General features: G+C 44.4%; 1 protein-coding gene across 1 annotated transcript in view; it reads left to right on the top strand.

The window, feature by feature from the left end:
* Window positions 1–16,093, top strand: part of LOC310871712 (ras-specific guanine nucleotide-releasing factor 2-like) — a gene marked incomplete at its 3' end in the record, with an annotated part of 79,235 nt that overhangs the window by 11,814 nt on the left and 51,328 nt on the right. The window contains exon 2 of the mRNA XM_083783352.1: window positions 16,092–16,093. This exon is cut by the window's right edge and continues 105 nt beyond it. Within this exon, the coding sequence (XP_083639478.1) occupies window positions 16,092–16,093 (2 nt within the window). The remainder of the gene's footprint in view (window positions 1–16,091) is intronic.

The raw sequence follows: 16,093 nt of genomic DNA, 5'->3' as shown, positions 1-16,093 counted from the left end.
GTGCTTAAGGGCTGTGTGGCTGAGCTAGCACCAGTATTTCCCACCATCTTCAGCCCGTCTCTGGCCACATCCTGTGTCCCTGCATTGTCTCAAAGCAGCAAATATAGTTCCGGTTCCCAAGAAACCAAATGTCACTGAACGACTACAGGCCGGTGGCACTCACCCCTATCGTCGCGAAATGCCTTGAGTTTTGTGCCTTGAGTTTTGTTGAGTAGACGATCAGCATTACTGTGTAAAAATACGTGTATATCCGAATTATTGTAACTGTTTGAAAAGGTGTCATATAATCCCATGAGGGATGGGCCATGAGGTGGCATGACACTTAACCCATTTAGCGCTAGCATTTATTGAAAAATTAGGATCTAATTTACACCAGCAATTGTTTTATTCTAGCTCTTATTTTGAAAAGCCACAGTTCCAGACTTCCGGTAGGGAGCTTATCCCAGGAAGTTTAACAGGTCCCGTTCAACTGTTGTTTACAATGCCAACTGGCTAGGTCTCGGCCAGCAGGTGAGGTGAGCGGTAAAAATACCCTTGTGACGTGTGCATGCGTGCGAGTGTGTGTGCACATGTGTGTGTTTTAATGTATACATGAAAACATCCCACCTTTAGTAAAGAGTGGAGCCTCTATCCTCCCACTGTAAGGTAATCCCGGATCACTGTGTTGTGCAGTCGCAGAGCACTGCCTGTAACTGTTTACATATATACCAGTAAGACGCCCTGATGGCGAGAATTGTGCATCCGCCTAGGCTGGTGCTTTGGAATGGGGGTGTCAGATCAACATATCCGCCTGGGTGACAGCAGACTGCTGGGCGAGCGCTGCCGCTTTGGCATGGGGGGGTCAGATCAGCATATGGAATGAATTCTGTACAGGAGCGTGAGAGTGTAAAGGGTTTGATGAGGTCAGATCAACATATGGAATGTCAACATATGGTTGTATTCTGCAGTTGGTTGGTTCTCATTGACATCTCGCAGGCTGCATCATTTAAAATTGGTATATTTTCATTTATAAAGCCATTCTTGGAGATTTGCCCCCTTACATTTGGTAAAAAATGGTCTAAATCTCAGATCAAATGCCTGGCTACCGTGTGTAGTGCCAGCCTTCAAATCTGAGGGGGGTAAAAGTGTCTTGCTTTCTTTGGCCCCTGGTCGTGGAATGACCTGCAATCCAGACTAAAATTGGCCTCAAAAGTTCAAAAGAGTCATCTTAAATGTACAGTCCAACACCTGCACATGTTTGGACATTTGGCCTTTGCATAGGCCCTTATATAATTTCTTTCCTGTTTTAATATGTACATTGTGTATATATTTCTTGCGCCGGGTCATTGTTAGTTTACGATTGTTGGAGAGTTGTTGTATACTTTGTATAGATCTCTTGAGGTATGTCATGGATGTATTATTTGGCTGTTGTGAAATTTGACATGTATACTATGTAGCATTGAAGTGTAATTTTGTTTCTGCCTCTTGGCCAGTTCACACTTGTAAAAGAGACTCCGTCTCAATGTGTTTTTACTGGTTAAAAATAAATAAAAAAGTAAATAAATGGAGATCTAAGGGTAGCGTGTAGCGTGTTTTGAGTGTACAGGGTTTGATGAGGTCAGATCAACATAGGAAATGTCAGAACAAGTCATCTTCATATATGGAGATCTAAGGGTGGCAGCGGGGGCAGTGTCTTGAGTGTACAGGGTTTGGGGTTCGGGCCTTAATTTTCGGGCCTGTTGAGAACTTTAGTTTTCGCAACTGCCGGGCACTAATAACTGTGGAGCGGGCCCGCCTAGAGTTTGAATGGACAGGTATCAGTCAAAAGGGAGACATCGAAGAGGAAGGACGGGTGTGGTGGGATCAACAAATGGAATGTCAGACAAGGTCAGCTACGTACATATATGGATATCTATGGTTTGAAGTTTGAGGTCAGATGTATGGCTATCCAGGGTTTGATAAGGTCAGTGTTGTGATCTTCATGTATGGAGACAGTTGAAGACTGGGAGACACGAGGCGTGACAGCCATATAGGTGGCATGACGGACGGACGGACTGACTGACGGACAGACTGACTGACAGGTTCTGCAGGTTTTCATGGTAATCTGCAACCTACAGTCGCAATAATCACATGTAAATATGTGTTTTTGCATGTCTTACTGTATGTGTGTTTATGGCCTGCATTAATGGGTTTGTTTGTGTGCTTATGAGCGTGTATGTGGTGGTCCCGCGGTTTGTGTGTGTGTGTGTGTGTGTGTGTGTGTGTGTGTGTGTGTGTGTGTGTGTGTGTGTGTGTGTGTGTGTGTGTGTGTGTGTGTGTGTGTGTGTGTGTGTGTGTGTGTGTGTGTGTGTGTGTGTGTGTGTGTGTGTGTGTGTGTGTGTGTTTTGGAGGAAGAGAACAGCATGGAGAGCAATGGAAAAGACAACCGGGTGTGGGCTGTTGATTGCCACATTAGCTGATGTACCTTTAACAGAGTGCACTGGTTATTATGTAAAGTATCTCAACTGTCACTTGTATCACTTCAGTTTGTATTTCTGCAGATAGTTAATTGTATTTATCATGCTTTGGTGTGGACAGCCCATTGTTCTTTATCTCTGCCTGATTGGCATATATTATGTTTATCACTCCAGCTTGTGCTCTGTATCAGTCAAGTTTCTTTGCTCAACACAAAAGGTACTACACAGCTAGCACTCGGGTGACGCAGTAGTAAAGTTCCTGCCCACCACCACAGAGGTTGTGGGTTCGAATCCACCGTGGTGCATATGGCTTTGTCGGGCGTCTGTGCGAACACAATTGTCCCGTGTTCATGTTCAGAAGAGGGAAGCAGGCGGGGAGGGTGACATTGGTCATTTCACGTAATCCTACGAGCTGGGGCGGCACCTGTCAGTGGGGAGTGTTGGGCCGTATATGGAGAATGACAAGTATGACGAAGGCTCTATGTCCTCCAGGTGGGGGGCGGGGCTCCTCACTGGGGGGCTCTATGTCCTCCAGGTGGGGGCTCCTCACTGGCAGGTGAGTGAGTAGGATACAACACAGAAATTTGTGTGGGGACACGGGAGGAATCCATGTTATATCTCTCTACGATGCTCATGTTTGGCTTACACTACAGGAATCAAGAATCATGGAGTAATGACACTGTCTTGTTGTGCACAGTACAGCGTGTGTTCCTGCTACTGGTTTCATTATCTCTCCTTCCTACAGATTAGAGGCTCATAGACCCACTGAATCTGTTGGATGACATGATTTTCACCCTGGCTCCTGAAATTGCATAATTACAGCACAGGTTCAAAACACTACAATGCCACTATTCCTGACAGACTGTGACTGGCTGTAGCTATTCCAGTTCCATTTATATTAGTGGCCCCACACCGTAATTCACTAAACTCTTTATATTTATACTTTATATTGATAGTGGTGGTGGGGGTTTCTGGAGGTCTTCGTCATCATTTGTATTTTCAATAGGCCTATCTTATTACTGAAATGTGCAGATGCGACTATGGCCCGATTCTGCTACAAAACAGTGATCCAACATCCTAGTAGAGGCAGTATAATAGACTTTGACTATAGCTTCATCAGGAGTGTACAGACACCCTGAGGGCGAGGTCGCGTGCACGCATCCGCCAGAGACGAAGAGTTTGTCGTGTATTTGCGCCCAGACATATAGGCATTATACTATACAGTAGGCATATATGTATAGATATATATAGAGTTGGGGACACAATCTGCGATAGAGATGTGGAGAGACCCAGTAAGCTGAACCAGTGGGAGGAACTCAAATTGGGTAGGCAGGATGCAGAGATCCACCCTTCCCCCTTCATGGAGAGTACGTACAAAGTACAAAGCCTTGACTATGTCTTAAGATGTTTCTGTTCTCATCAAGTCATACATATATAGGATACCTGTATTTACATCCACAAACACAATGGTATGATATGTCATGTATTTCATATTTGCAATAATGAGGAGTTGTTTAGATACATAGCTCATGTTTAATTAAGTCAGCCTATATTCTTATTATGGTATGAACATGAGTGATACTAAGGAGAGACATTCCTGGCCTGGGTGCTGGACACAGGTCGGACGGGTCAACTGCGGGAGGGCTAGGAAACAAAGCCTCTGTTCATTATAGCATGTGGTTGTGATTTGGGTTTGAGCACACACACATACACACACACACACACACACACACACACACACACACACACACGCACATGCACGGGATTTGGTATGTGTGGGAAGGGACCCACAGAAGTATATAGGAGCCTCGCGGAAGGAGGAACGGGGCTTCTCAGAGAATATTGGGTCCTGTGTGGTCATGATTGTGGCAAGCTCATGGTGTTCTTCAAATAAACTCAAAATGAGAAAGAAAAGGACACTGGATGGACCTCACTTTTTTATACAACCTGCATGGCATAATTTCCACCTTTATCAACATCAATAAACTACAAATCTGGCGAGCTAGCTATACGGACGCTTTCAGCCTGTTATTTTTTTTTTTTTTTGGGGGGGAACTTGGTAAGTTACTGGCTATACTTACTGCGTTTCCACAGAACAGGTTAACGGAAAGAACCTATATTGATTTGGCGGTGGATGCAGATAATGGTGGAAATAGTGCCTTTGATGCAGTGAGAGTCCATGATGTTACTTTGTTACTAGGAATTGCGATTGCTATGAATAAAGTAAATTAATGTAAAAATGTAAAACTAAATAAAAGTGAAATTAAATGAAATTAAATAATAGTGAGATTAAATGGAATTGAATAACAGTGAAATGGAATGAAATATAATACACAACTGAAATGAAAATGGTAAATGTGATGTGCCGTGCGCATGCACGGCCGGCGTTTCTCTGACTTGGTGGAGTTGGGCCGTGCGCTAGTCAATTAATTCCATCGTCGTGCGGTGAATGTCTGCTGCAAACCTATTCGGTTATACAATCTAGTCTGGGGGTACCGCACCTTTGCGTCGCGGGTGGAACGGTGTGATTAATTTTCTTTTGTATATGTAACATTGGCATGGACAGGCACAACCGAAGAAATGCGTAACAAGACAAACACATAACAAAGCAGAATGTTTTTGGCCAGTCTTAGTCACTCCGGTGTTAAGCTGGGCTGTTGAAATGGTGCAGTCTTAGTCACAGTTTGTGTTAAGATATTGTAGCCTACTCTTAGACACTTTTCGTGTTGAGATGTTGTACCCTTAGACACTTTTGGTGTTAAGGATGATGGATACCCTTAGACACTTTTGGTGTTAAGGAATGGATGGAATGGATAATGGTTTTGTTTTGTGTTTGAATTGTTTTTTTGTCCTCCTATGCATGTGTCTTGTGTGGGTTACGTGTGAGAAATTAAGGCGGATATTGGGGTGCATACTGCATAGTGACGCCGTGAGGTGCATAGTGTCACCGGGTGCATAGTGTCTAGGGTGCATATAAAGATACCATGATACTTGTGATGAGATGATTGAATTGGAGTTGAATTAATATGGGGGAATGATTTAATTGAAATTGACTTGATATGATGGAATGTTTGTGTTGCATGGTGTAAATTGTGTGTAAATCTGTCTGTTAAGTTGGGTGGTCTGCCTATTTTGTCTGTGTGTTTGTTTTGTCTCTGTGTGAGTGTAATGAAGTTGGGAGTGGAGTATGTTATATGGTTGAGGTGGTGTTATACTGCGACTGTATATTGTTGATGGTTGTTATATGGAATAGGGGCTTGTGTAGCCTATTACATGTTGGCCTATGTGGAGTGGAAATGGTTGGTCTCTCTCTCTATGCGCTTCTCGGCAGGATAGTGCCGAGGGGGGTTTGGGAGAGGAGTGTATGGGTATGATCCACACGCACTCTGCAGTGGGGAGTAGAAGTACTCGATTACTTTTTGCTGCATGCATGTGTGTGCTGCTGCTCCTCCCTGCCCGCTCTCCTCAGTATTGAGGGGGGTGGGGCGGGGACGGGGGGCCTGCAACGCATGGCGCTGATGGGGTTTTGTTGAATGTTTTACTCCGTGTCAGAGTGGCCTGTGTACCGTTGCCTGGGTGGTTAACTGAGGGTTAAGGATTGGAAGTGCAGTAGGCTATGGTTAAAACATGTTCCACAGGTTTTAAAGGGGGGATGGTATATTGATGGTATATTGATGGTATATTGAGTTGGGTTGGAACATTTATAATAGGTTTATAATAATAATAATAATAATAGGTAATATAATAATAATAGGTAATATTTGAACAATTGAAATTTGGAAATTAATAGGAGGTTAATAAATAACTGGATGAATGAACTAAAGTAGATAAGGGAACTATAAAATGGCTATTCACGTACGGTAGAGTGTACATACGTAGGAGTGTGGAACTATTTGAGAAATTGTTTAAACAGTTGCTTTGAGTGAGAAATCTCCATCTACTCATTCTATGAGTTGGTTGTATGCAAATGAGTGTGTGGAATGTGGGGGTAGCTATTATGGTTCCCCATGTGAGAGAGGACACGGCACATGAGTGTGTGAGTGCATGAGTCAAGGGGGGGTCATTCTCTCCTTATAGTACTGTGGAAGAAACATAATAGGCTACTTCTACCTTGTCGTATTGTGTGATGCGAGTGAGTGTGGTCGAAGGGGTGGAAAATCTTCTCATTTAAAAAAGGCATAGCGATGGTAGACTTAATTGTCTGCTGTTGACATTTTTTTATTTTTGGTGGTGGATAATGATCGGGTACACCTTAAGGTGTCAGGAGAAACAGCAATGTTTGCCAGGTCATATGAAGCTTGAATTGGGTAGACGTTGGCCAGGGGTTTAAATGAGAAGATATAACAAGCCTGACAGTGATTGTGAGTGAAGGCCCATGTCATTGAGGGTTATTTTTTAAGAATTGGAGAAGTGGTACTAATGACATCGTTTTTGTGTTCTTATGTCCAAAAAACAACAAAGGCCAAGGCAAGGACTCAGACAAAAGACACAGAGGCCTGGTCTGGATGGAGAGGGAAAGTAGTGAATTGTCCCATTTCTTGTGGTATGGAACAACTTCTGGGAAATAGAATAGGCAGTAGATCTGATATAACATTTGGACAGATAGTGTCACTGCAGTTGCTTTTGTGTTAATCTGGTACTCATTTAGTGTTGAGGATGAGTTCTAAGGAAATTCTAAACCCAGTGGGAATTCTGGAGCGGGATAACCCCGCCGTTGTGGGTATTGCTGTGATTTCAAAGAAATGGAATAAACGCTGGCCTGACATTGAACAGCGATGGCCGGTAACGGGCACTTTCAATGAGGACATTATTAGAACTATGGGGGTCCTTGTCCGTACGCATAGAGCAGGACAGAAAACGGAAGCCCGAACAGTGAAGCGTAAATTTGAAATAGCAGTTTTAGATTTGTTTAGTGACGTAGGTCAAACCTTGGAAAAAGCTCGTAAGGACCAGGAGTCAGTACTAGTTGAGGCAGGGCAGGGGCAACGAACCGCCGACCAGACCTGCAAGGACAGCCGGCGTGATGACACCGCTGGCCAACAAAGTTGTGCTATCAATCTGGGAGCAGACGACTGCAGTAGGGACTCAGTGAATTCTGAGGTGAGCGTTGATGACGACAGTGACCAGGGGTCATTTGAGCGACAGCCAGAACATCTTGCTGTCACCCGACACTATGATATGGATGAGCGGGAACGTGTTGGCAACAGGAGGGAAGAAACAATCACTGCTACACAAATGCCTGTGATAATTGAGGGTCATAACCTGGTCTATTGTCCATTTTCATACGTGGACGTAACAGACATTGTAAGTAAACTGCCGCCGCTCTGTGACGGAGCCTATGCCTGGATTACTACGTTCGAGGTACTTTTGGAGGGCATTCAATTAACAATGGGTGATTTTAAGAAATTGATTGTCTGGCAAGTTGGTTTGTGTGCACTGGACAATGTTTTCAATTGTGCAGGACTTCAGAGATACATTGAAACAACTGTTGATGATGGGGACCTTTTTGATGCGTACAGGGGCCGACTCTGGCGTGTTTTGAGGGCCCTCTTTCCGACTAATATACACCCCAGCAGTATTATTATTGATAACATGAGTGAAACTGAACACCCAAGAATTTATGTGGACCGAGTGTATCAGAGATGGAGATCAGTCACAGGAAACGATCCAGACGTAAATAAATTTGAGCAGGTGGTCTTCAGAGGCACGGTTGAACAAGGGTTGCCTGAAACAGTGCAGAGGAAGTTAATGGGGGTTGTGGGTCTTACCAGCATGACTAAAGCGATGTATATAGACCATGTTGCACATTATGTCGACCTGTACCGAAGAAAGTTAACTACTCAGACAGAACAAGATGAGGAGAGGCAGAGGGCTTTGACTCGTGCCCAACTGGCAGGACAGATGGTGGTTAGTTCAGATAGTCAGCAGCGACCGCCACAGCCCAGCCAGGTTGAACCCCGGTACCTCCCATACTCTCCTCTGCCAGGGGTTAGACCACCTAGACGTCAAGGACCGGGTAGTAATTCCCATGAGAAGAACCAGAGTGTTTGTTACATATGTGGAGAATTCAGTCATTTCTGGCGTCAGTGTAACCGGGGCGACCGACTGCAACCTCCGCAGGGGTGCAGGGGTCATACTGACGGTAGACCCAAATCAGGATGTTAAAGTCACAGTATGCATATTTATGTGTGTAGGGGGGGAGCTGAACGGGGACAGCTAGCAGCCCCCACCCACGCTGGGCCGATGTGTACATGTCAATGTGTTCACAGGTCCGTGGGGGAGGAATGACAGAAGACCGATTTTGTATTTCAACTTAGAGGTTTTTGTTTTTATTTTGTGTGTTTCAGTACATGTAATATTCGGTGATGTGCATTTGTCAATTAGTTATGGTTATATTGTTTTCAGGTATTATGTGTTGAGTTATTGTTTGATGTTTATTTGTTTGTTTTATTATTTGTGGCATGTTTTGAGTGTCAACTTTTCATTTACCGGTATTTGAATTTAATCAATATAGGAATTTGATTTGGTTTAAATAGGATTTCAGTCGTATGAGGAGTTTCATTTCTGGGTTACCACATGGTTCAGTTTCAAATCTATCTACAAAGGGTTTGTCTGTTCTAATTATGATGCAATTTAGGTGATTAACAAGACGCTCCTGTGTCAAGGGGGGTCCGAAATTAAGGTGTGCCTATCACGTCAAACTAAGGTTTAATGATTACATTTTGAAAAAGGCAGGTGATGAATTCTGATGCTGTAATTGTTTTTATCTGCTTATACTGAAGTTACAGAAGTTTGCTTTAGTTTATGAGTAAGGTCAATGATAGTATTGATTGAGTAATAGTTTGTTATAGTTTGTTCCTTTGTGTTTAGGTTAGCTTGAATTATTTCCTTGTTTTATTTTGTGTAATAAGCTGTTTGTCTCTCCAGGGGGTCAGGTGGAAAAGAGGATTTGTGTGGTTCATTGGACGGGGGTCTGAAAAATTATCTTATCACTTATTAGTTATGTTAATTTGTAGCTCGTCTGGGCACCGTTAATTGTCCTGACGCGTATGAGCGTCAGGAAGGGAGGATATGTCGTGTATTTGCGCCCAGACATATAGGCATTATACTATACAGTAGGCATATATGTATAGATATATATAGAGTTGGGGACACAATCTGCGATAGAGATGTGGAGAGACCCAGTAAGCTGAACCAGTGGGAGGAACTCAAATTGGGTAGGCAGGATGCAGAGATCCACCCTTCCCCCTTCATGGAGAGTACGTACAAAGTACAAAGCCTTGACTATGTCTTAAGATGTTTCTGTTCTCATCAAGTCATACATATATAGGATACCTGTATTTACATCCACAAACACAATGGTATGATATGTCATGTATTTCATATTTGCAATAATGAGGAGTTGTTTAGATACATAGCTCATGTTTAATTAAGTCAGCCTATATTCTTATTATGGTATGAACATGAGTGATACTAAGGAGAGACATTCCTGGCCTGGGTGCTGGACACAGGTCGGACGGGTCAACTGCGGGAGGGCTAGGAAACAAAGCCTCTGTTCATTATAGCATGTGGTTGTGATTTGGGTTTGAGCACACACACACACACACACACACACACACACACACACATACACATACCGTACACACACACCTACACACACACACACACACACATGCACAGGATTTGGTACGTGTGGGAAGGGACCCACAGAAGTATATAGGAGGCTCTTGGTAGGACGAACGGGGCTTCTCAGAGAATATTGGGTCCTGTGTGGTCATGATTGTGGCAAGCTCATGGTGTTCTTCAAATAAACTCAAAATGAGAAAGAAAAGGACACTGGATGGACCTCACTTTTTTATACAACCTGCATGGCATAATTTCCACCTTTATCAACATCAATAAACTACAAATCCTTATAACTGTCTGTCTGTCTGTCTGTCTGTCTGTCTGTCTGTCTGTCTGTCTGTCTGTCTGTCTGTCTGTCTGTCTGTCTGTCTGATGTAAATAGGTTTTCAATGTAATGAGTCCCGGCATGCATGCAGGGATGGTCTTTTAGATGAGTCCCAGGGACATTTTATGAGTCCCACTTCAACGACGTTAGGAGTCATAGTTTGCCTTTTTATTTTTCAAATTGCAGCATTTAACTCCCATTTCATTTTATTGTTATAATGTGGTTATATTCATGTAGAAAACAGGAGAATAAATGATGAACTAAAGCTAGCAAAATAAACTAAAACTATAAAAAGTGCCCCTCGGGGCACAGGTCTCCACCAGGGCAGGTCAGGTTGTGGCCCCCTGGTGGCGCTATAATAAGCCAATGTGAAAAAGGTGCCATTTCTTCTTACACCTTGGATGGCAATTGGATGGCTTGAGGCATTTTGTGCCAAAAATGTGTATTGCAAAAATCCACCTGTTGGTGGCGCTCTAATATGAAATATCGGACAGATCCATCTTGAACACATGACTATAGCGATACCGTGTAACGATTTGCGGGATTTTTGGACAGAATCTGGAGAAGTAATATCCAAAAATGGTGGCGCTATAACAGGCCGTTCTGGAAAATGCGGAGGTTCATCGTTGGCATCCAGGGAGTGTGTGTGCAAGATTTGGCATCGACCGGGTTAACGGTGCCGGAGATTAGCTGGTAACAGACGGACACACACACTATAAACTGCGTGTGTGTGTGCCTGTGTGTGTGTGTCTGTGTCTTTCTTCACTCTCTCGACACTCTAAATGAAATTTCTTACACTAGACTGAAGGGCCCTGGGGGACATAGAGGACAGTCAAGCTCATTGCTCAGAGTGAGCGAGACAGCAGTGCTGAATGGTGCTGTGTTCTAGGGGGGGTAACATGTTTACACAGAGAGACAGCAGTGCTGAATGGTGCTGTGTTCTAGGGGGGGTAACATGTTTACACAGAGAGACAGCAGTGCTGAATGGTGCTGTGTTCTAGGGGGGGTAACATGTTTACACAGAGACACAGACAGCAGTGCTGAATGGTGCTGTGTTCTAGGGGGGGTAAGGGTTAGGGTTAGGGTTAGACAGACAGCAGTGCTGAATGGTGCTGTGTTCTAGGGGGGGTAACATGTTTACACAGAGAGAGACAGCAGTGCTGAATGGTGCTGTGTTCTAGGGGGGGTAAGGGTTAGGGTTAGGGTTAGACAGACAGCAGTGCTGAATGGTGCTGTGTTCTAGGGGGGGTAACATGTTTACACAGAGAGAGACAGCAGTGCTGAATGGTGCTGTGTTCTAGGGGGGGTAACATGCAGACAGCAGTGCTGAATGGTGCTGTGTTCTAGGGGGGGTAACATGTTTACACAGAGAGAGACAGCAGTGCTGAATGGTGCTGTGTTCTAGGGGGGGTAACATGTTTACACAGAGAGACAGCAGTGCTGAATGGTGCTGTGTTCTAGGGGGGGTAACATGTTTACACAGAGAGACAGCAGTGCTGAATGGTGCTGTGTTCTAGGGGGGGTAACATGTAGAGACAGCAGTGCTGAATGGTGCTGTGTTCTAGGGGGGGTAACATGTTTACACACAGAGACAGCAGTGCTGAATGGTGCTGTGTTCTAGGGGGGGTAACATGTTTACACAGAGACAGCAGTGCTGAATGGTGCTGTGTTCTAGGGGGGGTAACATGTTTACACAGAGAGAGAGAGAACATTGAAGTAGCACTCTGGAACAGTGTAGAGCTCTTAATACATTTGTTCTCAGCGGCAAAACTAGACACCCAACAAACCATGATGGCGGTTGGTGGACTGCTGTGTTTATAATGCTGTCATCATTACATGGATGGATAAAGGTGCTGTATAAATGCACCATTTACCATGTATTGCATGGAATGCCCATCAGTGCCATGCAATGTCATTTTAAATATTTCTATGCATTCCCCAAATCCTCCTCCTCCTCTATGTACTGTAGGCCTATATACGCCTTGTGATGCGTGAAATGGCAGGATAAATCAATCAAGGCTTAAATAGAAAATCAGTGGCACAGGAGCCTGATAGTGTGTTGCCATGGAAATATTATCTTGTTAGGTGGTGACATGGTTTCGAAATATGTACTAAGAAATGTTATGTAACATCTCCCTCTCTCACAATTTATTTCTCTCTCCTGCTCTCTTTTATCTCTCTCTCTCTTTCTTTTCTCTCTCTCTCTCTCTCTCTCTCTCTCTCTATGTGTCAATGAGTGCTAGATTATTGTGGACGTAATGAAATGTGGCCCTTCAGTGAATCAAAACGACAAGGCGCACACAAAGCTGCAGTAGGGATGAGGTTGGAGCCAGCATAGCGTGTGTCTGTGTGTAACTGTATGGGGTGGGGGTGGTTCTGTAACCTTGGTGATGGTGTGGTGGTCTCTGCAGCCCATCCCCACTCCTAGGGGACATGCCTCCTCTGGGTTCACTTATGCCTGATTTATACTTGGTTGTGCGCTGTGTTTTGCAGCGAACATAGCAGATCTATAGAGTTCGGTCAACTGAACCCTTATACCATTACTCTGGAGGTAGTGGTGGTGGTGGTGGTGGTGGTGAGCATCTCAGGGTGGATGGGTGGACAGAAATGAACATACAGTATGAATGGACGAGGGAAGCTGGAGAAAGGAGGTTTGACGAGAAGATAAGTGAGGATGGCTCGGGGAGAACAGGGGCAGAAGAGTGGGCGGAGAGGTGAAGTGAAAAAAGAGAGAGGGAGGGAGAGAGGAGGAAAGCGGTGGGTGGATGAAGAGAGGAGGGGGAGGGGGAGGGGGGAGTCCATGTACAGTGCAGTTCTGCTCTCCCTTCTCTCACTAAGAATAGGAGCTCTTCTGGTAACCCAGCGCCCCAGGACATGACCGCTTGAATAAAAGGCAAAGCCTCTATCGTTTTCACGTAATGCCTGGTGCGTGTGCATGCGTTTGTGTGTGTGTGTGTGTGTGTGTGTGTGTGTGTGTGTGTGTGTGTGTGTGTGTGTGTGCGTGCGTGCGTGTGTGTGTGTGTGTGTGTGCGTGCGTGCGTGCGTGCGTGCGTGCGTGCGTGCACTGGATGTGTCTGTGTCGGCTCTGGGGAAGTAGGTTAAAGGCAGATACTCGTCAGAATAATAGGAGAGATGAAGAAATTAATGTGAGAGAGGGGGGGGGGGGTCATGGAGGGGGGATCAGGGAGGGGGGACAAGGAAGAGGGTTTAATTGATGGCATTAATAATGGAGGAAGGGATTGACAGGCAAGACTAACACATAAACACATACAGTACTTCATCTGAAGACAAATCATGAAGCATAGCTGTGTGTGTGTGTGTGTGTGTGTGTGTGTGTGGTGTGTGTGTGTGTGTGTGTGTGTGTGTGTGTGTGTGTGTGTGTGTGTGTGTGTTTCTGTTTTGTATGTGTCTAATGGAGTTAATAGACCTCCAGGTGTGGTTGGAATATCCAAATAAGGTCTTCCATGTGTATTTTTGTTTTCTTCCTGAAAGCTGAAAGCCTTTGATTGATTGATTGATTGAAATATTTATTAACAGTTTGTAGAATTTACAGTACATTTTAAGCACAAACTCAATACAAAGACTGTCAACTGTGAGTGGACGACCCAATTAAGCATTACACTTGTTTACAACAGGGTCCACATTGTTCAATTCATCAAAACATTTAAAGACATACAGACATTTAGAGACATACAAATAGACATTTCTATGTAGCTAAAGTACAGAACAGGAATTCATCATATGGGAAGCAAAAAAGGGAAAAGATACAATATACAGTGAGGGAAAATGGGGGGGGGGGGAGGGGTGGGGGGGATTCAGATTTTACAGAGGCCAGTTTCGAATTGCAGCCATCCGTAGGTGCCCTTTGAGAGCGGTTTTGAAGGAGTCAAGGGATTCACATGTCTTAATGACTGTTGGTAGGGCGTTCCACATTTTGGTGGCATAGGAGCGAAAATAATTTAGTCCCTTGTTTGTGCCGAATCTGGGTTGTACATGGTTTGTTGCACTCCCTCTGGTGTTGTGGGTGTGGACTTCGTTTACATTAAGGAAGTATTTAGACAGGTACATGGGTATCTTGGTGGTGTATCGAATCTTGTGGACCAGACCCATTGCAAGATGCTGTACTCTGTCGTCGACCCTAAGCCATCCCAGCCTGTCAAAGTGGGCAGGGGTGAGGTGGGTTCGGGGGGTGAGGCCAAGTAGGAGCCTGACCAGTTTGTTTTGGGAGGTCTGGAGCCTTGTTTTAAGGGCCTTTGAGTTGCTGTGGTACCAAGAGGTGGATGCATAGTCAAAGAAACCTTGTACGAGGGCTCCTGTTAAGGTCTTCAAGGTGTTTTTGCTGACCAGTGAGGAGATCCTGTAAAGGAATCTTGTTCTTTGATTGACTTTTTTGATTACGTTGGTGGCCATTTTATCACCGGAAAGATTGGCCTCCAGGATGGAACCTAGGTAGGTAATTTCATCTTTTAGTATAATCATAGTACCTGATGATTATGTTTTAGGGGGGGGGGGATCACGACACTACAGTAGGTACAGTAGGTGACAACATTTCAGGAGAGAGCACCCATTAATCAGCTTCGTTTTTATACTGTTCCAATTTTGTTCGCTCATTTATTTGTGTGCGTCATAACTTCCAAATTCACTTGTTTAATCTGTATCCTGAGTATAGAAAACCCCACCACTCTAGCTGAGAGTGGGGCGGAGCAGTAGCAGGTTGACTTGTTGGTGGTGGGTGGGGCCACCAACTGGCACACCTGGGGACTATATAGGTATAGACCGATTCACAGAGGGGTGCCCTGGGCGCGGCCATTACTGAGGGGTAATCCATTGAGCAGGTGATGCATAGGCCAGGTGTAGCTAATCAGTGCCGCTGCACTCAATGGTACACCTCAGTAATGGCCGCACCCAGGAAACCCTCTGTGAATCGGTCTATAGGCAAACTAGAAGCCACAGACAAACATTTGTACCTTACTGGAGAGGTGCTGGTAGCACCTCTGTGCCTATATTGATGCATTACTCGTAAGTTTCCTTTCTATTTGCCAAATGCCCTTTTGAGTTTTTGTTTTGCTTAATGTGTTTATGCCTACGTTTGCTTGTAGTTTCATTTGTTTATATCTAAGCCTGTTTGCACTACTGATTGCTGCTATCAGTCTCTTCTTGTTCAGTTAAAATCATCACCCATCATCCGTCATTCACCATTGCCATCATGCTATACTGTATCTGCAAAGCCTGAATAAATCTCTGTGACATGTCAATACTGTCTGGTCCATGGTCCATGCTCTAATAGGCATGCTGGTGTAGAGGTGCACAGGTACATAGCCAGCAACCTCCCCTTACTAGCTAGAGAGAATATTTCATGGTCCCCTATCCTGATTGGATAAAATTGGTATCCCGATCTGAAAATGCATTTTCTGTTTAATAAAGATTTGGGGAGACATGGAGACTCCTGTTACTGCACACTCAACAATGAATACTATCAGAAATTAACATTGAACACATATTTTAACTAATGAAAATCACTTACCCTACATCCAGTGTAGCTTGATTTTGGATGGACGGACGGACGGACGGACTGACGGACGGACTGACTGACTGAGAGTGGCTTATACTAAGCTCAACTGCATGGTTGCAACAATAAAAGACATCCTGAGTAAATATTGATAAAGAAAGACAGTTTTGTCAACTCCATTTTGTTTCTTCTGCAGCA

The sequence above is a fragment of the Protomyctophum parallelum genome (assembly GCF_964188405.1).
Source record: "Protomyctophum parallelum genome assembly, chromosome: 15".
Classification (NCBI taxonomy): Eukaryota; Metazoa; Chordata; class Actinopteri; order Myctophiformes; family Myctophidae; genus Protomyctophum; species Protomyctophum parallelum.
This window is presented reverse-complemented; position numbering and strand designations above follow the sequence as displayed.